This window comes from Microcebus murinus, chromosome 13, assembly GCF_040939455.1.
Source record: "Microcebus murinus isolate Inina chromosome 13, M.murinus_Inina_mat1.0, whole genome shotgun sequence".
NCBI classification, from domain to species: domain Eukaryota; kingdom Metazoa; phylum Chordata; class Mammalia; order Primates; family Cheirogaleidae; genus Microcebus; species Microcebus murinus.
In genome coordinates this window covers 67,986,532-68,010,787 of record NC_134116.1, presented here as the reverse complement: position 1 = coordinate 68,010,787, position 24,256 = coordinate 67,986,532, and the positions used below count along the sequence as shown (strand labels likewise).

The 24,256-nt window shown below is 33.7% G+C and overlaps 1 protein-coding gene and 1 pseudogene across 1 annotated transcript; one reads left to right on the top strand and one right to left on the bottom strand.

Annotated features, from left to right (window-relative positions):
- Window positions 1-2,283: 2,283 nt before the first annotated feature.
- LOC109731333 (thymosin beta-15A pseudogene) lies at window positions 2,284-2,424 on the bottom strand (annotated as a pseudogene).
- An 11,345-nt stretch (window positions 2,425-13,769) lies between these two features.
- Window positions 13,770-23,985, top strand: UFM1 (ubiquitin fold modifier 1). Its single transcript, XM_012742686.3, has 6 exons — window positions 13,770-13,900; window positions 13,978-14,034; window positions 16,837-16,894; window positions 19,863-19,902; window positions 21,139-21,171; window positions 22,512-23,985. Coding segments are annotated over exons 1-6 (258 nt in total). The 5' UTR covers window positions 13,770-13,898; the 3' UTR covers window positions 22,580-23,985.
- The last annotated feature ends 271 nt before the right edge of the window (window positions 23,986-24,256 follow it).

The window sequence follows — 24,256 nt, the reverse complement described above, 5'->3', positions numbered from 1 at the left end:
CTTCCTGCAATATAGTTTGTAAGAAAAAGTCCAAGAACTGCTATTTGAAACTTGTAACTAAAAATATTTATTACAGGAAACCATTTTGTTAGAATGTATATTGCAAAAAACAGTGTTTGTACATTCAAAGTTGAACAGTGTGTACTTCTATGGAGGTTGATTTTACCCCCAAACTTTGTGATGATTAACCCATTATGATCTTGTTCTAATTAACTCAAGCGTGAATAAAAGAATGGCATATTTTCTTAAAAGTAAAAACATGGTTAAAGATATCCTGGTAGTAAAATTTACATGTCGAAAAATGATTCAAACAAAAGCATTTTTAAAACTGCAAAGACTCATTTTGCCTATCACAATGGTATATTACATTGACCTAAAGAAGTTATGATGTGTATAATTCATGATAGCAGAAACCACACTTCTTCGATGTGTGATTACCTACTTAATAGCTGACAAATAGTACAGAATATTAAATATATTTCAAAATATTTAAAAGGTAAATATGACAGTTCCTAATTAAAGTGAAATAACTTGCTAAAGGTTATCAATAAATCATGATGTGTAGTCTTATTTCTCTGAAAATTGAGAGTCATTTTAAAATTCCAAAATGGAGATAAACTTTATCAAAATTTTGAGAAAAGTCTGGAATTATAATTCCATATTGGAATTTTCAGGACAGATGTATTATTAAGAAGTTAAATTTTTCCCTCCTCCTATCTCAAAGGAAAAAAAAAAGTAGTTCAATTTTGTGATGTTCAGGAAAGATGAAAAATTTTTTAAATGTAAACAAGAAAGTGTTAGAAGGCAAAGTAATTAAATGTCTTTGTAGCTAGGGAATTTTGACAGTTTTCGTTTACACTCCTAATCTCAGACTGCTAGACCATCCTCCCATAGCTCTTAGAACATAAAATCAATTAAAATTCATTTTATGTCTTTAGCCAAATGGTTAAATCTGTTTATTTTGTTATATAAAAAATATGACCTTTGGAAAGTCTTTGACTCTATCACCCATTAGCTGCCAGGCAGCTGGTCAAGAGAGTGTCAATAGTCCCTGAAATTCCAATTTTAGAAGCTATTTTCAATTACGAGCCTGGGCTTGGGAATTCAACATATTTGGAAAGTATCCCAATAATGGAACAGATGAACTCTTTTTTCTCCTGCTTAGCTACAGGCAAAATCTAAAATTATAAAAATGATTATCATCCAAACCTTAACAGATTACGATGCTGAAAATCACAACAAAACAAAACAACAACTGCACTCCTTCCAAATTTTCAGACTTCTCATTCTCTAATATTTGCATAAATTCCTCTCAAATTAAAGTTTAGACTGTATTCATTAGCTAAATGGCATTACATTAAAGCTATATAGTCTTACACATGAATTCCACAATTCCTTTTGAAAGAAAAGCATATACTCTCTTAAGCAGGTATCTGTATAGTTATATAAAATTTTCCAATTTTATTCTCAGTGGAGAGAATGAATATCTTATCTCTGCATTGCTATCGATGTGTTTAGAACATTTATACTCAATGTTAAGTATCAACATGTTTGGGCTTAAATCTACCATGTTGTCATTGGTTTTCCATTTATCATTTCTATTCGTTTCCTTTTTCTTCTTTTCCTGCCTACTTTGGAACTGATTAAATTTTTATTATATTTTATCTCCATTATCTGTTTATTAACTACTATTCTTTATGTTTTAGTGACTATTATAGAGTTTATAATATGCCTTTTTCACTTATCACGCTACATACAAATATGATACCATCAGTCATATTGAAAGAGCCACATAACATTATACTTCCACACTCCACCTGTTGTCCTTCCTCCTATTGATGTCACACATTTTGTTTCTTTCTTTCTTTTTTGTTATTTTATTGCTACATTAGAAATGAAAATAAACTGTGAGAAGTTGCAAAAGCATGGAAGGAACTTCATGAAGATTATGAAGCAACAAAAGAGGTTAATATTGGCTGATCCTATAGGAGATACGAGATCTTTGCACACACAAAGGTCTTCCATGGTGAGATTATTGACAGCATCTGCCATCTAAAATGTATGTATTGATGGGAAGTTTAAAAATGAACTTAAGGGAACATTGGCTACCCCTGACCTCTTAGCCAGGGAATATAGGTGAGAAGACATCACAAGATGCCTAAAATCTCTATAAAGCCATACATTTACAAAAACAAAACAAAACAAAACAAAACAAAAAAAACAAGCCTGAAACACAGACTCTCAGGCAATGTTGAAATTTGCTCTTAGGAAGAGATCTCCATTTTATGATGCTTGAACACCCTCTTTCTCCTGCTGGATAGTTTCCTTAGAGGGAAGAGTATTTTTTTTTTCTTAAGTATTAGTTTTCTTCAGTTTTGACCTGTCAAACTTCTCTATTTCCCACAAATCTGGCTCATCACTCATCTAGACTAAAAGAAAGCCTGAAGGCTTGAAGACTTGCCAAATGTCCCCCGATCTGAGTCTGTGGCTCACTCTGGACCAGGTTAACGCATTTTGTTTCTGTATATATTATAAACACCACATTTTTATTATTTTAGCTTTAAACAGTAAATTATCTTTTGCAGAGTTAAAAACTGAAAAAAATGATCTTTTATATTTATTCACACAGTCAATATTTCTGGCACTTTTCATTCCTATGTGTAGAGCCAAATTACTTTCTGGTATCTGGTCTTCATAACCTTCTTTAATACTTCTTGTAATTCAAGAGCATTAGCCATAATATTTCTTAGGATTTTTTTTCCTTAAAATGTCTTAGTTTTGAAAAATCATTTTTTCTGGGTATAGAATTCTAGATAATTCTTTTTTCTTCCAGGACATTAAGAGTGTTACTCTATTATTTTTTGGCTTGCAAACATTCTGACAAGAAGTCAACTGTTTTTCTTCTGTTTGCCTTTTCATACATATTATATATTTATTTTGAGTCTCATTGCCTTTAAAATTTTTCTTCTTTATTAGTGGTTTTCAGCAATTTGATTTTTATACCAAGTTTTTTTTTTTTTTTATAGCAAGTTTTTATACCAAGTTCAAGTTTTTTTTCTTTTGTTGTTTCTTCTATTTGGGTTGGTTGAACTTCTTGGATTTCTGGACTTACAATTTTCACCAAATTAGGCAAATTTTCAACCATTATTTTTTCAAACATTTGTTTTCCCACTACCTTCTGGATATCTCCTCTTCATTTATATATGACATTTATATATATACGTGACATTTATATATATGTGTGTGTATGACATCTTTCCACATGTCATTGATGGTTTCTTAATTTTTCTGTACTTCACTTTGGATAGTTTTTATTGCTAAATATGTGTATATGTATGTGTATATATGTACATATATATATATATTTGTATAATTTGATATTTTATAGCCATGTTGGAAAAAAAAGGTTTGGGCATGTGCTTGATCCTAGACCTCCCAACAATAATTTACTTTCAAAAGCCATCTAAATTATTCTGGTGACTTGGGAAGTCAGACTTTCTGGAGTAGAAGATGTCTCCTGGTATTTATAAATTTTAATTATGTTCCTATATTTGGGCCAGAGTATGTTATTGGTTGTTTTTATAGGTTTTGTTGCATTTTTTTCCTCTGTAACTTCCCTCCCTACTAAGAAGTTAGGTAGGACCCAGTGCTCTCTTGACTTAGGAATGAGTACTCTAGGACTGAAAAGAGAAGCTGCCTGAAAACAATGAATCTTTCTATCCTTTGTGAAAGTCTAAACCCATTCTAGGATCAGGCTAACAATTTTAGAGAGGTAAGGGAAAGATGCCAATATCTTTCAAATAAGAAAGGAGATAGAAGGGAGACTAGCCCTTTCTCAAAGGCTGGGTTTGGGAAAGAAAACATGTGGGTTGTGTGTTACCAGAAGGAAAATACCACCCTAGAAAGCCTAGTACCTTTGCAACAATGAGAACAGATTCCTATTTTTCTAGTTGGTGCAGATCTTTCCTAAGAAAGAGCACAGGGACCTAGTTAACTTCTTAACCATCTAAGAGAGAGTGAGAGGAGTAAGCTAAGCCCCCATTCTACTGCTTTCTGTTTGGATGTTTTGGCTTAGATGTGCAGCATGCACACGCAGTGGATTGCATCTGTGGTTGCAGCCTCATCAGCTATGCGATCAAAGAAAACGGTCGTGGAGAAAAGCAGGATGTTGACTGTTAAATCAGTATCCAGTGACGACACTCTATGGGGTCATTGCTAATGTTTTTGTTTAACGCATTCATCAGTATTTCAATAGGAAATTTAGAATGGCTACTTTACAAACATTACACTGTCTTAACTCAGAAAACCATTTTCGAAATGTCACTAGATAATCATTTAGGTTATTTCTTTACTATAAAACAATGTAAGTTCACTCATTTAGCAAATAGTGTCCCAATTATTGTACACTGAGGATTTTAACGTAAAGAAGTAATTGAGTGATGACACAGAGAGTCTGAGGCCATTGAAAGAAGGTTTCATTACTTACATCTCCCAAGAGAAGGTGCATGCCATGCCAGGCAGGGCACAGAGAAAACACCAGGCTTTGGTCAGCAGGCAGAAGCAGAGACAGTCTAAGAGAAAGCCTAAGCCAGATCCTTTATGGGAATTTATTCAGGAAAGGCAGGCAGGGCAGAGTAAACTATTTAGGGTTGGCTAGTTTGAATAATTCTGTTTTCTGTCAGGCTTTGGGCTATAGGGAGAACTTTTGTTTCTAAGTACCAGGGTTGATTTAGGGCAGGTGAAATATTGATTTGGTGTGTGCGGGTTAGATAAAGAAGTGGTTGGAGCTATAACTGCCTGAAGATTGGTTGGTTTGCATGTGAAAGACATTCTCCCAGCTGAGCCTTTTGCTATGTCTAAGAATTGACTAGCCCTGGAAGGGAAAGCCTTTTTGAGGCCAGCAAGCTTTTTTAGATGTCAAAACATCATAAAGTGCAGAAAATAAAAAATATGATTAAGACAAGGAGAAATATGGAGATTAAGTGTGTTTTTTAAAAAAATTTAAAATTGATTAAGAAAACACAAGTGGAAATGGAAATATGTGCTTTTTTAGCTCTTGAGGCATAACCTGGCAATTAAAATGCATTACAGAAAGACAGAAAATAGTGGTAGGCTTAGATAATTATAATCATTAGCATCTCAACTAGTACTTTTTTTCTTCCATATTACTTAGGTTGTAAATAAAGCACTCTATATGATGTTTCCCATAAGGAATTTTTCATGTATTATGTAGTATTTGAACTTTGTGCTATGATAAGATATATTGGATATAAGCATCTTTGACTTAATATTAATGCTAGAGAAAAGCCAAATGACAAACTAATATGATTATATTTACAACCATTCCACTTGAAGAGACCTGAAATGATCAGGAAAAAAATTAAATTATTTTAGAAAGGTATATATTTCTTGTAATAGAAGTTTGATGTTCATACCAACAATGAGTAAAGGCAAGAAAAAAAATGAAAATAAGGCCAGGATATACTAAAGGAAAAAAAGGGAAAAACATTTCACCTGTCTGTTAATACTCTGATAACTTCTGGGATAAATTCTTACCATTTCCAAGTTTGAGATCTGTTTGTTTATTAGCATTAATCTGACCACCTTTAAACCACTTAAAAAAGTTAAAACTTCGTAAGAGTTGTAGAATCTACAAATGCATACATTTGTATGAGGAATTCCTATACCTCAGAAAACAAGACAATAATGGCTGTGAGTGAAAATACAGGAAAATTGTAAAAGAATTACTAGAGAGTTTAGGTAGAATCAACCAAACTCAAGTGAACACAACTGCTATAAAGGCACTCAAAGTTGTAGGGAATGATAACATGGTCTTGACAGGAAGTTGATTCCCTTTGTAAGATTTCCAGCATTGTTACTGGAAACAGTTGAATTCTGCAGCAATTAATAGTTTTAGTATTATCTAGATGAGATCATTCTAATATCTAAAATAGTTCTTGCAAGCCAAACCTATCAATTCTCTTTCATGACATTATACTTAAGTCATGAGTAAGGTTTTCACATAATTATTTGGGTCTCCAAGATCTCTGCTTTCTAACTTATAACTTTGAAGCATACTAAACAATGTAGGTACTCATGTGGTTCTTTTGGCTAATTAAATTGCAACAAAAACACTATCCCCAAATCATCTCATTTACACCAAAGGTGCCCATCAATATGTGAGTGGATTAATAAAATGTGGTATATATATACCATGGAGTACTATTCAGCTCTAAGAAACAATGGTGATATAGCACATCTTGTATTTTCCTGGATAGAGCTGGAACCTATACTACTAAGTGAAGTGTCCCAAGAATGGAAAAACAAGCACCACATGTACTCACCAGCAAATTGGTATTAACTGATTACCATCTAAGTAGACACATAGGAATTACATTTATTGGGTATTGGGCAGGTGGGAGGGGGGAGGAAGGGACGGGTATATACATACATAATGAGTGAGATGTGCACCATCTGGGCGATGGTCATGATGGAGACTCAGACTTTTGGGGGGAGGGGGGAGCAAGGGCATTATACACAATCTTAAAATTTGTACCCCCATAATATGCTGAAATAAAAATAACTCAAATGACTGACGGAATCAATAGGAAACATGAAAAGTATGATTAGGACAACAGGTAAACCATTTATATCTGTACCAAATGTAACATTCACTTAGCTTCACTGTACAGGCCAAACCCAAATCTCCCAAGGCCACTTGTCACCAGCTCATGACCTCTGCTTTACACGCCACCAGCAGCACAGAAGCTATAAGGAAGGTTAATAGCAACGAGCAAGCCTTCATCTCTGAGAAGTATATAATCCTGGAAGAGTCAGTAATGAGGTTTCTAATGCAGGGTCTGGACTCAGAATGTCAGCTGTCACATAAAGTAATGGTGAAGAAACATGTGAGGATATTCACATATGTTTATTTGAATGGCTTCTTTATTTAATTGTATTTGATAAGAATCTTTAATTAGCCTTTTCACACCTCTATTTTTACCAGGAGCATTAAATTGAGTGAGTAGTCTTGTCCTTTGAATAGCCTTAAAATAAGAACAATAAAAGAACTGAAGTATATAATCCTCTGCATTAAGAGAACTTATGATTGCAGTTAATGGAATGTACAAAACATTACTGCAATAAGAAAGCAGTACTAATCTGTAATATTTTTAAGCTAACATTAATTCATTCAACAAATACTATCTGAGTACCCTGCTATATGCCAGATACTTTTTCTGGGTGTTAGAAAATCAAATTGAGAAAGAACTTCTTGAGAAGCTCATTGAAAAAGTTCATAAATTCAACTATTTGTATTTTAAACAATAACTATTAAAAATAAGCTCATATGGATTCAACTTAGGGTAGTTTTGTAAAGAGTCTTCAATAACTGTGTTTTTTTTTTTTTTTTTTTTTTTTGAGACAGAGTCTCACTTTGTTGCCCAGGCTAGAGTGAGTGCCGTGGCGTCAGCCTGGCTCACAGCAACCTCAGTCTCCGGGGCTCAGCGATCCTACTGCCTCAGCCTCCCGAGTAGCTGGGACTACAGGCATGTGCCACCATGCCCGGCTAATTTTTTGTATATATATTTTTAGTTGGTCAATTAATTTATTTCTATTTTTGGTAGAGACGGGGTCTCGCTCAGGCTGGCTTCCAACTCCTGACCTTGAGCAATCCGCCCGCCTCGGCCTCCCAAAGTGCTAGGATTACAGGCGTGAGCCACCACGCCCGGCCTAACTGTGTTTTTGTATATTCTCTCACAAACAACATGTGTGACCTTAGGCGTTTAATACATAACCTCTTTTTGTTCATTTTCTGATTTTTTAAAAGAGATAACAGTATACATCCTGAATGTTTTGTAAGTTTTATTATAGAAAAATAAATAAGGTAGTAAATGTAAAAGAAATAAGGTGGTGAATGTAAAAGCTATATAAATATAAACAAATATTATCGATGGCTGTTTCTTGCTGTGGACAGGCATGATGGAGAGTTATAAAAAATGTTTTATATATTTAAGATCAACAGTATGAAATTGAAAGTATTATTAATATTTTAATGATAATCAAGGAATATATCTAAATTTATAATAGGGCAAGTTATGATGCAAGTTTAAAATAATTAAGATGTCATGCTGGTTTTAATACTTTCTAAGTGTCTCAGAGAACAACCCACATCATGACAATGAATAACACTTTATAAAAACTGAAAATACTGTTCTGATGACCCTGGTAATTCTTATGGCAAATCATGAAAAATTAAACATTATAGGGAAAATGAACATTGCCTAATTCCATTGAAGAAAACAAAAAGAAAAGATAAAATTTCATTAGATACAAATCTAGGACAAGAATTCACAAAATAGAGTATTATGGAACAGCAAAATAAGAAGCTAAAGAAAAGATAATTTTATGCTCTCTTTAAATTACATAAGTTTTACCCTGAAATAACTTCTAAGTTCATTCAATTTGCAAAAATTTTAAGTGAAAATTTTTCAGTAAATATGGAAATGATTTTCTTTTCCTTTTTAGTGACTAAGCATTTTATATTATCATTTGAAGGCAACATGCTTCAGTTTGAAGTATATTTTCCACTCTTCTATTTTTAAACTCGACATCAATTATGTCATTGTTCTTTTTCATTTCATTTTTATAAGCATAATTAATTTCAATTTGTTTTTTTAAATAAACTGGCTTCTTTTCTAAATAACATGTTGATCTGGCCACATTGGTCGTCTATTTTTTGTTGTTTTTAAATCTCTTTAACTGCCATTTTTATTTTCTTATGTCATTGTAGTTTTATTTCTTAAATGTCTTTCATCATTATTTGACATTATTAAGAATAGGACTTTAAATGACAGACGTTTTCACACATTTGCTGTGTGTATTTATTTGCCATTTACCTATTTTATAAATTCATTTCTGCTACAAAATGTAATACTTATGAAATAACTCTCCCATAGGTCAATATGAAAATAAATCAATAAATTAAGACTCTGGTACAAGAACTTTGGATAGAAATGAGAACTCCCACCCCCACCAAACCTGCCTCCTATCCATTGCAGAGCACCTGAAAGTGCACCTGTCATCAATACACTAGTGAGGATTCTTCAGTGGATGGATTACAGGACTCTTCTGAAGTGAGAATTATCTTTTGCCAAAGTTCATCTAGAGCTCCATAGTTAGAAATGCATCTTTTTTTTCCTAACCAGTGAGGAGTATAACAAAAACAAAACAAAAAATCTGATTGCATAGAGTTTTATATTATACCTAACAGGAAGTATGTAAATGTCCCTGAATTCATCTCACCAATAAAGATAGCCTTCCTTCTGTGAGGTTTTAAAGAATACCTGCTTTCATCAATAATAAAATTGCTAGAATATTTAAGACAGTCAAAGGATATATCACTGTGTACTAGAACGAGAACAGAATAAGAAGACAGGAAACATGGAAGACTTGTTTTACCCAAACTGGTTGTATAATTCACTGGAAAGGTATCAGAAAAATATTTCCAAGTATTACATAGTTTTATTCTCTTTACTTCATTATTCTTTCTTCTGTTTAAAGACACTTGTACTCCAGTACCTCAGAGAAAGGAAAGTTATAGCAAGGAATACAGAGCAAAATACAGTAATTATTTTGAGAGAGTCTTACTTTCTTGCCCTGGGTAGAGTACAATGGAGTCATAATAGCTCACTGCAACCTCAAACTCCTGGACTCAAGCCATCCTTCTGCCTCAGCCTCCTAAGCAGCTGGGACTACAGGCACGTTCCACGATGCCTGGCTAATTTTTCTATTTTTAGTAGAGACTTGGTCTGGCCCTTGGTCAGGCTGCACTTGAACTTCTAAGCTCAAGCAATCCTCCCACCTCGGCTTCCCAGGGTGCTAGGATTATAGGTGTGAGCCACCACACCCAGCCTGTATTATTTAGCAACCAAAAAGGCCCTGATTTACTTTCAAAATACTTTTTGGCATATATTATAGATTACCTTTGAATTCCCTTCCAACTTAATATAAAAATATTTCTATGATTATATGGAAAAAATAAAAAATTTCATTTCTGGCACAGTATAAGAAATTCTAAGTGACTTTGAAGCTGAAGTGGGAAAAAAAGAATATCTATGGCATAAAAATAACATTGATAAGCAAGGGACTCACAAATTTATAGCCTATCATGTTGAAGACTGTAGGCTGTGGATCCAGCCTACTAGGGTTCTAATCCCAGTTTTGTTATTTTACCAGTAGTGGAATCTTGAAAAAGTTACTTAGTCTTTCTGAGTCTTAGCTTTCTTATCTGTGAAACAGAAATAACAATATCTTCTACTTTATAGAATTACTTATTGCTACTTAAATATGTTATTTAGGGATATAGGCCTTTAACCTCTTATAGAGATTAAAATTCAGGTTTTAATATCAGACATCAAGTTCAATCTCATTTCAAACACCTTCCTAAACTTAGGATGTTATTTAATTTCTATGTGTTGCTTTCCTGTCTTGAAAATGGTAAATTAATAGTATTTGCCTTATATACTTGTTATAAGGCTAAAAATAAGTATTTATGTGGAAGAAACCAAATTCTTGTAACATTTTTCAGAGTCTAATTTCTCTAACAAGTAATGTTTCCATTAAACAAAGAATTCACACAGTATGTGGAAAGAAAATGTAATTATACAAGACTGTTAAATTTTGCTTTTTACAATTTAAAATGCCTTTTTGTAATTAAAGGCATTTTACAAATTCTGTGATTAAAATATTTTAAGTTTTACGATTAAGCCTCACTTTACAAGAGTTATAGTCACACAATCAATAATCTTCCTTTGAAAACTCACTTTTTTCCTCGTTAACTTTTAGAAAATATTTGGGAATGGTGTGTAGCTGTAATAATCTAGTGCAGCACATTTATAGTTATAATTCTCTGAAAAGGCATTGCCTGACCAATCTCACTTGTTTTTCATTGTTCTTTGCTAACAAGAATGTAAACATTCCCTTTTAAGCCTTACCTTGAAAACCAACACAGCATTTACATATTTCCAAGTATGTCTGTCTACCAGATCCACTCTCCTCTTTGCATAAGGCTTCTTGTCACTTAGTTGTAACTTAAAGCCAACTGAAGTGTAAAGTTTATATTTTGTGATTTTACTTTGATAAAGTGCTTAATATAATATCTAGCACAAAATAAATCTTGATGAATTTTGACCACGATTTTCATCATTGCCCCAATTATATCAATGCCGTTTAGTGGATTATGAGAGGAGAAAAGAACAAAAAGACTAAATTAAACTACTATAAAAATATCCATTTATTATTGATCAGGCTATAATTTTTTCCCTGTAATTGTGAAATATCTGGAATAGGGAATCATAAGATTTATTCCATTGTAAACCTTTCAAGATTACATAATTTCATTATCAGGTATTTTTATTCATAACCATAAATACAGTTAAATCAGGGTGAAAAAATCAGAAAGAAAAATTTTTTTGGCATACAAAATCAACGTTTTCTATTTTATTTATAGTTGGCTACAGATATAAGTGGTAAGAAGAACTTTTATGACTATGTAAACAAATCATTTTAGTCCTCATATAAATTTAATTTAATTCTGATCTCTTTCTAATAATAGGAGATTTATATGTATTTGCAAATAAAATATTGGTATGTTTCATTGACATTTAATGAGTTCTGTGCACTTCTATAATCATTTCTGCCTCTACATGATGCTAATTGGATCTCTTCCAAAACACATTAAGCCATTTATGCTGTTTGTTGTCTTAAAATGTTACATTTGCCAAATACCTCCTAAAATTTTCTCCAGAGTTTGCTTTTGATTAGTCATTAAATGTACTTCAACATGTTCACTTGTCCATAAATGAGAAGATCTTTCTTTTACTATAAAGTTTTTCAATTGCAAATGCCTTAACAAAGTTAAAAAAAAATCAAAATGTTGAGTATGAATGAATCCATTTATAATTTATTTTCATGTCCCAGGAAAAATAAAACGCAGAAGGCTCTCTCAGGAGACAAACACATAAGGAGCAGAGTTGAGGGATTGAGGAGGGAAAGAATTCTAAATATTTAGGAATTAGGTACTTTTTAATATCTTTTGAGAATACAATATTTTTTCTTATTATTTTGATATAATGTATTATACAAATAGATTTTTGTCACACTGCCTAGGATTGAATCTTGTATTCACTACTTTTAATACAAACAATAAAAACTGTCTGATCGAAATATGTCTTTATCTTTAGGATTTTGCCACATGTTTTTAATACATGAGATGATATCGAAGTATAAATAGCAAGGTGCAAATTTTGTTTAAAATGTATTAATATAATATATATTCTTAGAAATAGAGACTGTAAGTATGTACACTAATCTCTTTCGATATTATTTGGCCAGCTGACACCAGGTAGACACAATCAGTGATTTTATCCTTATTGCTAGTCTTAAAAATCTTAGTCATTCCCACTAATTCTATAGTTTTAGCTATTAAATCTTTAACTATTGGTACCCAAATCTATTAATTAATATTTGCTTTCACCTCTCTATATGGAAAGACCTACAGTTTTTACATTGAAGACAACATTTGTCAAGAGAATACTGAATTCTTACTTTCCTACAGCCACATCAGAACTCTCTCCATGGGAGATCAGTCTGCTATAAAATTATGGCAAAGATGAAATTAGTCTTCATTATTTGCAGTACAGTTCCTTCCCTATTCCTCTCTTAGATCTCTCTCCTTAAAAATCTAACATAGTTTTAAAATTAACTAGATTTCCTTATTATTTTAGTGCTTACCTGCTTTCTGCTTTGCCTATTCATTGCAATATTTCTTTTAAAAGGCATTACAGTCATTGTGAGAGGGAAGGTTACTTTTCAAACACAGATGTTTAGATTTGTAATACAGCTTAGAAGACAGTTTTCTTCCCTCACTATACAGGAACTCTGACTGTTAGATCTTAAAGGGTTGGCACCTACCTGTCTTACTCATCTTGGGCCCCCAGCATTTCAATTAGTGCCTGACACATAGAATGTGTTCAAATTTTGTTGTTAAAATGAACAAATGTGGCTGATGATTGAAAACCTAGCGCAATGGTTTAAGCCTATTGGACCACATAACAAACTATTGAAATCTCTTGCTCACTCATTGGCCTTCCCAACTATTTGCCAAGTTCCTTAATTGCAGGGATCTTGTCTTTTCTCAACAACCTTAGCAGGAGTCTTGGCATACAGAATTCGCTCTTGATAGCTTTCTTATCTGTTGAAATTAAATACTTAGAAAATAGTATTGGAAAGTAAAGTGTGAAGGCAAAAATATGAAGAACGTAAAAGATATAACAGGATTGGGTGGCTGGAAAGGCAGAAAAAACCTAATGATAAAGCAGGTTAAGATTCCAGTTTCTAGAGCATCAATCAAGCGTTTCAGCGTGCAGGTTGCCTTAGCAACTTTGGAGAGTGTCCGCCCAAGTCCCGCCCCCGTTCCGCCCCCAGTCCCGCCCCCAGTCCATCTCGCTCTTCATCCGCCTCCCCCACACCCTTACTTCCGCCCCAACCTGCCAGCTGGGACCGAGAGACCTACTTCCTATGCGCACACTTGTGCTGCCTGACTAAAAATATGGCAACTAATGATAAAGTTAGATATATATTATTTACATATGGACCTATACTTTTGCCTCAGATAAATATATGCAAAATTAGTAGCTTCTTGTAACTTGGAGGCTCCCTATAGCATGACATTTGGGGCCTATTTTTCAGGCAATACTTTGGACAACTGCAACTGTGAAGGCCCCCAGTTTGCGGAAAGAAACGTGGATCTGAGTGGGGTGGGGCGGTCTCCGCACTGAGCAGCAAGTAGGGCCTCTTGGAGAAGTTGGCGTGGTTTCTCTGTTCAGACCAACTTCACCATGTAAGTGTTTGCTTACCAACCACCCTAATCCCAGGTCCCGCTGCCCGACCCTAACTCTCTCTCGCTGTCTTCCTCAGGTCGAAAGTTTCCTTTAAGATCACGCTGACGTCGGACCCACGGCTGCCCTACAAAGTGTGAGTAGTTCGGCTGAGACGGGCCTCTTGGGGTCCCGGGGGACGGGGCTGGGCTGGGGGTCATCTAGACCTTTCGGACAACTCTCACCTCATGCGGTCTTCATCCCTTCCTTCCCTCTGACCCTGCCCGCGCCCTTCCAGGAGCCTGAGAGGAGAGGTTCCATACTTGCTCCCTAAGTGTCCGCTTGGCCGGGGCGCTAGGGTGTGGGTGTGTTTCTTCTGGTTAGTGGCCTCCCCTCGGAATTCATTTGGTGGGCAGGTGGAGCCGGAGACCATGTGGACAGGACTTCGGTAATTTGCTGGGATTCTTAAACAGTCCCTGTCTGCTGGAGATTAGAACGGCCTTTCACCGCTCTGACCAGCTGTTAGAAGTTAGGGAAAATGTACCGACAAAGACCCTGAAATTACTTGAACGCTTGTTACTGTCAGGCTTCTGGTTTCATTGTGTGTGAGTGACTCAACAGCTGGACATCACATACACTTTCTATGTTGGGATTTAATTAAGAGTGTGTAGTAGGAGCAGGAAATGTGGAAATAGGGCAGTTTATCTATGTGGGGCCTTTCCTTATGGATTAAAACAGATCCAACCACATACTTAATCTGGACCTTCCTATGGTTTTAGGTAAACACTGTTGAGGTTATTGCAGCTGGAAGTCATGTAAAATGTAGTGAAGAACAAGACTTCAATAGGATTTTATGCATAATTAATACACTTAGTATCCCTAAATCAACAGATAACAGCTGCCATCAATTTCAGTGATTTACCGCATCCATGACCCATGCAACTTCCCAAATTTTATTCTCTTGATCTTTTTTCCTCCAAAATACCATTTGTTACATTTTATCTCAAATGTTCATGGTCACAGCCTAGAACCTAAAAATCTCCAAAAATTGTTCCATCTCTAAAATGTCATTTTCAAGCACTCTCTTATGGATAACTATAGTCTCTTCTAGCAATTTGCTGTAATATCTCCTCTACAATGTTTCTTTTAATCCATTGACCACACTGCTTTTTAATCTATAAATGTACCATGAGCCATCATACCCAGCCTATATGAGATATTTATTAAAAGAACAAATGATGCCAGTAATTCACTTTAAAAATTCACTTTAATAAAAAGGATGGTTCCCATTTTTTTCAAAACACTAGTATAATTTAAATGCCAATTTTATGAAATGATGTTGACTGGGAAATACATTGGCTTCAAATCTACGTAAGGTCTATATGTCATCATGACTCTCATTTCCTCTGTACCAATTTTCTGCCGATTAAAACATGTATTAAAAGATATTTTCATTTTATGTTTTATTGGCTTGCTGGACAGTCTCACTAACTTAATATACAGGTAGAAACTTATTTTCATGAACATAAGTATGACATCTAGTTACAATGAAAAGACATTTCCAAGTCTCCAATTGGAAAGTGAATTGAACCTCAAGGTTTTTGAAGTTTTCCTATTGAGATAGAGTTTCAGGGAAATCAATCTCAGGTTCTGAACTATACATGTACTACAGAAATACATTCAAAATATTGTTGCCTATTTGGAAACTATCACATTGCCAACTTATTAGATACTTTTTAAACAAATGTCTATCCTTTAGAATTTTGTTTTTATTCTCTGCATCCCCTAAAAATTAGGAAATAAAGGGGGAAAATGATACTCATTTTCATTCTTTAATAGTTTTTTGGAGGAGTGGAATGGGGACAAGTAAGAAATCTGTTCATACTTCCCTTACAAAAAGCCAATATAATATGCTGTGGCTGACATAATGATTCTTATATTCAGAGATCTGTAGTCCAAGAAGGAACCTGACATTTACATGAGAATGTTTCATAATGGTAGTTGGTATTAAGACATTAATACAATAAAATGGTGGTGACATTAGAGAAATTTCAAAGAGGAATGTTAGTTTGCGGTCCGTCTTCTCTGCTTTGAAAGATTATCAGTTTCTGATTTAATCATTGTAACTTTTTACCTTAAGAGTCTTATTTCTTTATTTTACTTATTTTTAAACCACTTACTGTGTCTTTATTTTCTTAGAGTATAATGTAAATTTCTTTTTTAGTTTTTAAGTTGGAAAATTTAAACAGATTGATCCTGGGGCTAAGTCATTAAAAAAGATCTTTATTGGTGATCTTTAATATGCTTGCCATTATGCAAGTCAATTACCAAAATTATACTTCCCTTTTTAAATTATTACTTTAGATTATGCTAAAACCTGTTTCACATGGAGGTATAAAATGTAGAAAAGTCACTTCATTATCGACATTTCTAAAATAAAAACTTATTTTCATCAATTTGATCTACTATTTGTATTTTAGACATTATTATTATTAATAGTACACAGGAGGGTTCATCAAAGCTTTATGACCCAATGATGCTTCCCAGGCAGCCCCTACTTAACAACAAAAATGGTAACATTACTGCCCCAGTGAAAAGGTGTTTAGAACGGAGGTGGTAAAGTGGAGGGAAGACTAAGGAGCGATTCAACTTTTTAAAATCCATCTCTAGAAAGCAAACAGCAGCCTGTATGCCAGACTTAATTGTATCCAGGTCTTAGAAATGTATATACCTATACGTTGTAGAGAGGGTTAATTTTCAAGTGGAATTTGGAGCACCATCTCAGCTTTAAGGTTATTTGCCTTTTTTTTTTTTTTTTTAATTTAGAGTTAATGAATATAGTATGCAGTCAAAATTGCTAACTTTGAAACTAAAAGACAGCTTTGTCCTGGTCAGCTACAGTAGGAACAAAGGGACTTTTTTAAAAAACATCAACTTTGTTTTAAAATTCTTCTTGCAGACTTAGTGTTCCTGAAAGTACACCTTTCACAGCAGTCTTAAAGTTTGCAGCAGAAGAAGTAAGTATGGAAATTGTAACAGTCTTTGTGGAATGCAGTTTGGCAGTATGTTTAAAAAATCTTTAAAATTTGCATGCACTTTGACCCACCATTTCTACATGAGCTCTTTAGGTTTATGCTATAGCAAAGTTGTATCGGTCTTCTAATGAAGGTAAAAGAAAATCCTAACAGATGTGCAATAGAAAATAAGCTAACAAATTTCATACGTCTCCATGTATAGTAGGGTTTTAATGTGGCTTATAATTATTATGAATCATGACTGTTACACATGTAGTAAAGATATGACTTTCAAGCAGTGGTGAGAGGGACTTTTAGAAGATGGCACTGTGGCATCTTTCAGTGAGAACCAACATTAACTTGACAAACCAAAAGTATGGATTTAAATCCCTGGTAAAAGTCTTTTAATAAGCAATAGTAGAATTTCCCAACACTTGACTGGGAATTCAGTTAACTAAGTAATGAGTTGTCAAAACCTGAAAAGACCCTCGTAACATCCTAAGTTATAAGAATTATGAGATCTGAATAAGAAAATAAATGAAAATTGAGGATCATAAAATAAACTTTGCATCTAGGAGAAAACTTGTCAATAGTGTAGGATAAAAAAGAGTAGTTACTATATTTTACATAACTAGTGTTTCCTCCCCTAATTTCAGGTCACCCATTGCTTTCACATTCTACCCACAGAAAAAAGTATTAGCAGTTGCTTTTGTATTTTTTTTTTAAGTTCATAAAATATGTTGCCACTATGGATGTGACTAAGAAAATGTATAGCTTATCTTAAAATGGACGTGGTCAAAGAGGAATACTCAGAAGGGTAACTGAAAACTTTGTAGGATTTTAGTCTTGAAAATCTGAGAGTTCTATAATTAATTTGAGTATTTGATCAGAGTTTTATTGAAGGCCAAACATAGTGACTCATACCTATAATCCAGCACCTTGGGAGGCTGAGCAAGAAGGAGCACTTGAAGCCAGGAGTTAGAAACCAGCCCTGGGCAACATAGTGAGACCTCAACCCTGTATCTACAAAAAATAGAAAAATTAGCTGAGTGTGGTGGTGTGCATTTGTAGTCCTAGGTTCTCAGAAGGCAGAGGTGGGAGGATTGCTTCAGCCTAGGAGTTCAAGGCTACAGTGAGCTATGATTGTACCACTGTACTCCAGTCTGGGCAATAGGAATACCTTGTCTCTTTTAGAAAAAGAAAGAAAGAAGAAGTTTTATTGAGATTATACCTTCTGTAAAGTATTTTTTAGGTATTTTAAAAATTATTTAAGTGCATTTTAAAGTTCTTTAATAGTCTTAAATCCTTAAAAGGATGTTTATAATTAAGAATGTACTACATTGAGAGTAAAATTGTTTATTAGGTGCATAATACTGTAACAAGTGGTGATTCTTCTGCATGGCTCTTTTAAAACTTGATTCTTCAATTTGTGATTTAAAATAAGCTTTTAGTTGTTTTTCTCAGCTATGTTTATATGACCATTATAAATGCCTAGAGCAGTGTTTTCTAGACAACTAAAACCACACACAAAAAAACTAGTATCACCAAAAACCAAAACAAAAACCCAAAAACAAAAGCCACGAAAAACTGGGGTTAGTAGCCAAAAAGTGTGGTATACACTTCATTTACTGTTTTTTTGTTGGAGGTATACTGTATTAGCTCTATATTAAAGGCTTTGAGAAGACCACTAGTTTAATGTGTTTTCCAAACTTGATCATAAAACCTAACTATACTATCTATAAAATTAGCCCATAACACAGCCATGCTTAATAAAAATTTGTTGGATAAATTAATAAACTGTGAAGATGTAAACACACCTTGGCAACTGCTGGTCTCTAGAGCATTAAGAGCTGGAATCTACCTTTTAACTACCATTAAGTTTATTAATTCAGAAAGCACATCTTTTTATACCATCTCTGAAATAGATTAAGAGAGGCTTGCTATTCCTGTTGGCCATATGGAAGTTACCTAATTGTCCAGGTAACATTGTGTGTGCCTAACTGAACTTAGCTGTTATTTCCTGCTGACATAATTGGACTATTGCAATCCCCTGGGATTTAAGTCAACAAATCATTTAAGGAGAATTTAAGTAATACAAGCCTTGGTTGTTACCTGAAAGTCTTCTGTAGGCACCTGCCTTTAATCACAACAAAGCATCTGTTTGGAGCTTGCCATTTTTTTTTTGAAGAAATTTTGGGAATAATTTCATCGATTTATTTTGCTTACATTTTTTGCTTATGTAGGAGAATTATATATGATAAAAGTGACATGGCTAAGTCTGAATGGGGAAACATTGATTGGGTCATAGATTGACAGTGTTTTTCCTTTTTTTGTAATACATAAAATAAGGTACATTTTACAATCAGTGGTGTCCTAAATTCAGTCAAATGCATTATTTAGAATATGGTTGTTTTTCAAAGATAGAGCAGATTATATTGTAGTTGACCCTTGAATAACATAGGGGGTAGGAACACCAACCCCTGTGCAGTTTAAAATCTACATATACCTTGACTCCCCAGAAACTTTACCAATAGCCTGCTGTTGCCAGACCCATGTCAACAATATAAACAGTCGATTAACACACACTTTATATATTATATGGATTATATACTGTATTCTTACAAAAAAGTAAGCTAGAGAAAAGAAAATGTTACTAAGAATAGCATAAGGAAAATAGATTTATTATTCATTAAGTGGAAGTGGATCATCATAAAAGTCTTCATCTCATCGCCTTCACATTGAGTAGGCTGAGGAGGGGTTGTTTTTGTCCCGGGGAGGCAGAAGTGGAAGAAAATCTGTGTATAAGTGGACTCCCAATCCTGTGTTGTTCAAGGGTCAACTGTACTTTCTCTTGATGCCATTTATTCTAAAAGATAAATCACATTTTAGAATTATAGAATTCATTATATGTATCCTAGCCTTCCTGATCATCTTTTATAATACAACTGCATATATGTTTTCTTCTTTTTAGTTTAAAGTTCCTGCTGCAACAAGTGCAATTATTACCAATGGTAAGAATTCATTTTAAGATTATTTATTGCCTCAGATATATGGAAATTGTTTAAAATGAACCAAATTAAAATTGACTTACATATACAAAAAGCTTGAAATACATGTCTTAATGGTATACTTAATGATATACTTAATGGTAAATACTAAGGGTTATTATTCATCATTAGCTCTTTTCAGTTTTTTTTGTGCTTTTGATATGGTATGGCAGTTTATGATATCTTGTGTCCTTATCACTTCATGGCAGATTTTTACTGAAGATTATTTTTTTATTTAGAAAAGTCTTTTTTTTTAAATAGTAAAATTATATTAGTAAATGCTGTAGAATATGGAAAGTTAAGCAAAATGTGCCTTTGCTATACCTTGCAATCCCTTTCCTGACAGAAAACTGTTTCTTAGAGGCTTGTAATAATGGGAATTTTATTCAGTCAGGTATATAATTAAAAATCTGAATATCTTATAATAATGATAATAAAATATAATAGAACTAGTCCTATGAAAAAATAGTGAAATAATACGATGAAGAGTGAAGATTGCAGGGAGGGCTTAACTATCTGTCACATATGCAGAGTGATACTGATGGGTGCTGGTGAGTGGTCTGTGTGCAGTTAGGAGAAAGGGGAGATGGACTTAATGTGCATGATGTGACTTAGATAAGACAGAATTTTTTACTCGAAAATATTTTCCATGCCTTCACATGTTTTATGTGACAGCATGCAGAAATATTGAGTGTTTCTGTGTTTAGAAGAATGCTGGCCTACTTTCTGGAAAGTTTTAGGTTTGCACTAAATAAGACTCAGGAATATGCTTTGAAACTTTCAAGTGTCGGTGGGACTTGAGCTAGATGACTTTGTGGCCTCTCCCATGATGCCTCAGAGCAATATGGAGATGGCTAATGGCCTACCTAAGTGCTTTTAGCTTTTTGGAAGAAATGACAAATATGTTTCACTCTGTGTGACAAAATAGAATTAAACACCCTCTTCCATAGAACTTGCCAAGATCATTCTGTTGAAAGATGTTCTTGTCTAATCCAGCAATGGGTATGAATGCATAATAATAGTAGATTTCAACAGATAGATAACTCACTGGAAAAACTATCACCTGTGTGACATGGCATTTAAATTGTTTGGCCTGTGCCTGTATACACAGCAGCACTATTTTGGCAAATCTCTTCTTGGTGCTACTAAACCATGTTAGCTTTAGAAATAACTTATGTAATTTTACAACTGATTTTCTAGATGGAATAGGAATAAATCCTGCACAGACTGCTGGTGAGTATCTATTTGAAAACTCATGGAGGAGTGGGTGGGGCTATATATGTCAATTGATACTGAATATTTAAATTATTCTAATTAGACTTGCTAGGATTTTAACAGGATGAGCTGTTTTTTAAGGATTCTATAGCAGCCTTTACCTATGTGTCTTGAGTAATAATTTGTTTCATTATGTTTATCAGTTAGTGTTTTGAGCTATAATATCAGAAAACCTAACAGTGGCTTATGCATTGAAAGTATTTAATTAATACACGTGACAAAAAGTCTGAAGGTAAGATTGTACTCTCATGGAAATAATGATTTTGACGTACCTCTTAAGGTAGGTAGTTGTGAGGTAGTGCATGGAAAGTGCTTAAAAGCTTGCGTTATTCATAGTAAGCCTTCAGTAAGTGCTACAAGCAGCTGAATCCATACTCAGAGATTCAGACTTTATACAAGAGTGATACATTGATGTCCTAAGAAGCAGGTAGGGTAAAAGTAGTCTTATACTTTGTAGTCTAAAACTTTTTAAAAAATATTTTTATTTTTTTTTAATGTACTCTCTTGAACTTTCCAATCTAATTATGTTTTAAAATTAAGAATCCTTTAATATGACCTTATTCTTGAGCAATATTTTTCAATTATTCTAAAGAACTTCTGCATTATAACAAAATAATACTATTTTCATAGGCCTTGGGTTGGAATTCAACCATGTAGAAAATGAAGAGTGATTTAAAATTGCAGACTTTTGTTACTTAAATCAGTTTTAAGTGTATAATTTTATTATTAAGTTTAAAAGGTTTTTTATTGCAAATTGTGAAGCACTTTATTGTGTACATGCCCTTGAACTTAAAGTTTTGTTTTTTTCTCATTCTAGAAATTTTCACTAATTTACATTAATTTGAATTACTGCTTACTCTAACATGTTGCTTGTTATATTACCTTTAAAAATGGAGTTGTGCATATCATTAGAGTTTCTTCTGATCAGGCAGTTGACCCCAAATAGGTCACGGCTTCTAAATTCTTGTCACTTGTGGCAGTTTAGATTTATTATTTTTTTCTGTCTTTAGTATTTTACTGTGTAGTAAAGCAAATATGCACAAATAATTACATTGTTACTTGCTGAGTGTATTTGTTAGCATTGTCGTGTCTGGTGTTCTTATTTAAAATTTTTAAACATCTGTTGGATTGTGAAGATATGAGAAGATTAGGAACAAGACTTAAAAAGCATGAAATTGGGTTTTGATGATGCTCGAGCTTTTGTACCTACTTTAGTTTTCACTAGATTGTTTATTGTTACGTAATAATTGTTGGATTATTTTCAGATATCTAACTTTATGTTTTGTTTGTTTATATAGGAAATGTTTTTCTAAAACATGGTTCAGAACTGCGAATTATTCCTAGAGATCGTGTTGGAAGTTGTTAATGTCTGCTACTTGGAGTATATGATTTCCTTTCATAATAAATATTGGTATTTTTTTGTTGTTGTAAAATTGAAATCAGGCATTGAACATACTATGAAAATACCAACAGTCAATGGAATAATGAAAAGTGACTTTTCTGTCTGTCCTTGCTCGCACTCTTCATGTGAAGAGGCAATTCTTACGAATTGGGTACTACCACCACAGAAGATCATACAGTCTTTGATTGCTACCTCACAGCACAAACAGGTAGTTCATTTGGGGTAAATGGATTATCTAACTGTGTTTTATAACTGGAGGATGCTTCTGAGAACATTCAGAGAATTAAAATTGACCGAATCTTACATGTTTATCTGAGTTAAAAATATAAAAGGATTATGGATCATGGATGGTAGTTTGGCTTGATAGCATCTGATTTGCAGACTCATAATTAGATTCTTAATTAAATATATAGTTTATGATGAAAGCAGTGGACACATCAGTGAATAGTTAACTGTCTTTTTATCATTGAGGTTTAGGTTTAGAACCTCATATGTCAGGTAAATTTCAGTTTAGTATCAAAGAAACAAAAATTGAATGTTTTAATCTAGCCTTTATGTGTATTAATTGATGCCCCATACCAAATTTTAGCAGTGCACTTGCAGAATTTAGCACTTATAAGGCGGAAATTGACAATACTCTAGAAGGATCCTTTGCTGAGCTATGCATTTCTTTATCAATCTCTTTGAATACAACTTTTAAAACAGGAGTCTTTAAGAAATCACTTTTTTTAAGGATGATAATTCTAAGCAAAATTCAGCAAGAATATTGTTACAAAGAAGATCTGAAGATCAAAGCTCAAGGAAATGCTGGTGTGTTAATACTTATTAAAGACCCAACTTTAAGGAAGGGCTAAGATTAGTCACCTAAGTGAATAAGAAGCCAGGAAAGGCAAAATGGGGAAGCCCAGATGACCAGACTTCTGGTAAGGAGGAAAGCAACAAAGGACAACAGTGAAGGGGACCAGAAAGCTATAGCAAAGTATCATAGAAAAAGCCAGCTGGATAGACAGAACTGCAGAGGGTTTGTTGGAGAGAACTGAAGACAAAATACTTGACATAGTCTTAAGTAGCAGAAGGCAATTAGAGAAAGCAAAGTATTGGCCTTGTCAACATACAGATTTCAAAATACCCCTGTTGAGAATCCAAAGAATGGCATGCATGAGGGAAGATTGTATTTGCCCTTCCAGAGGAAATCAGTATCTATGCAAATCTTGAAAGATGAAGGCTCACAGTGATTCAGAATCAGCACTGGGACTGCTGTATTTTAAATGGTGAGCTCTCTGGAGGCAGCAGGGATTTTATCTGTCTGGTTATTTCTAGAGCTGTAAATGTAAATACTTGCTGAGAGAATAAAGTTTCTCTAAGACCAATTTTTATCTTAGCGTGTTTCAGTATCTTCCCTATCATAGGTCCTAGGTTCATTGAAAAAAAAAAACAAAATTTACAAGAAAATTCAACAGAATCAGCATCTGAGGGGTGCCATTGTTGTTTATGTAATTACCAGATATTGTTTATACCTTTCATAAATGAATAGTAGGGTTCTGAATTACAAAGGAAAAAAAAGTCTTTGCTGCCGGTAAAAAAAAAAAAAAAGTATACTGCTGATGTTTGAGAAAGTTTTTATTTTGATTTAAAAATCTG

Bases quoted from the DNA above. Each gene is read 5' to 3' on its own strand.
- UFM1 (XM_012742686.3), top strand. The intron at 14,035-16,836 runs GTGAGTAGTTCG...TTCTTCTTGCAG, and splicing joins CCACGGCTGCCCTACAAAGT to ACTTAGTGTTCCTGAAAGTA. The intron at 16,895-19,862 runs GTAAGTATGGAA...TCTTCTTTTTAG, and splicing joins TAAAGTTTGCAGCAGAAGAA to TTTAAAGTTCCTGCTGCAAC.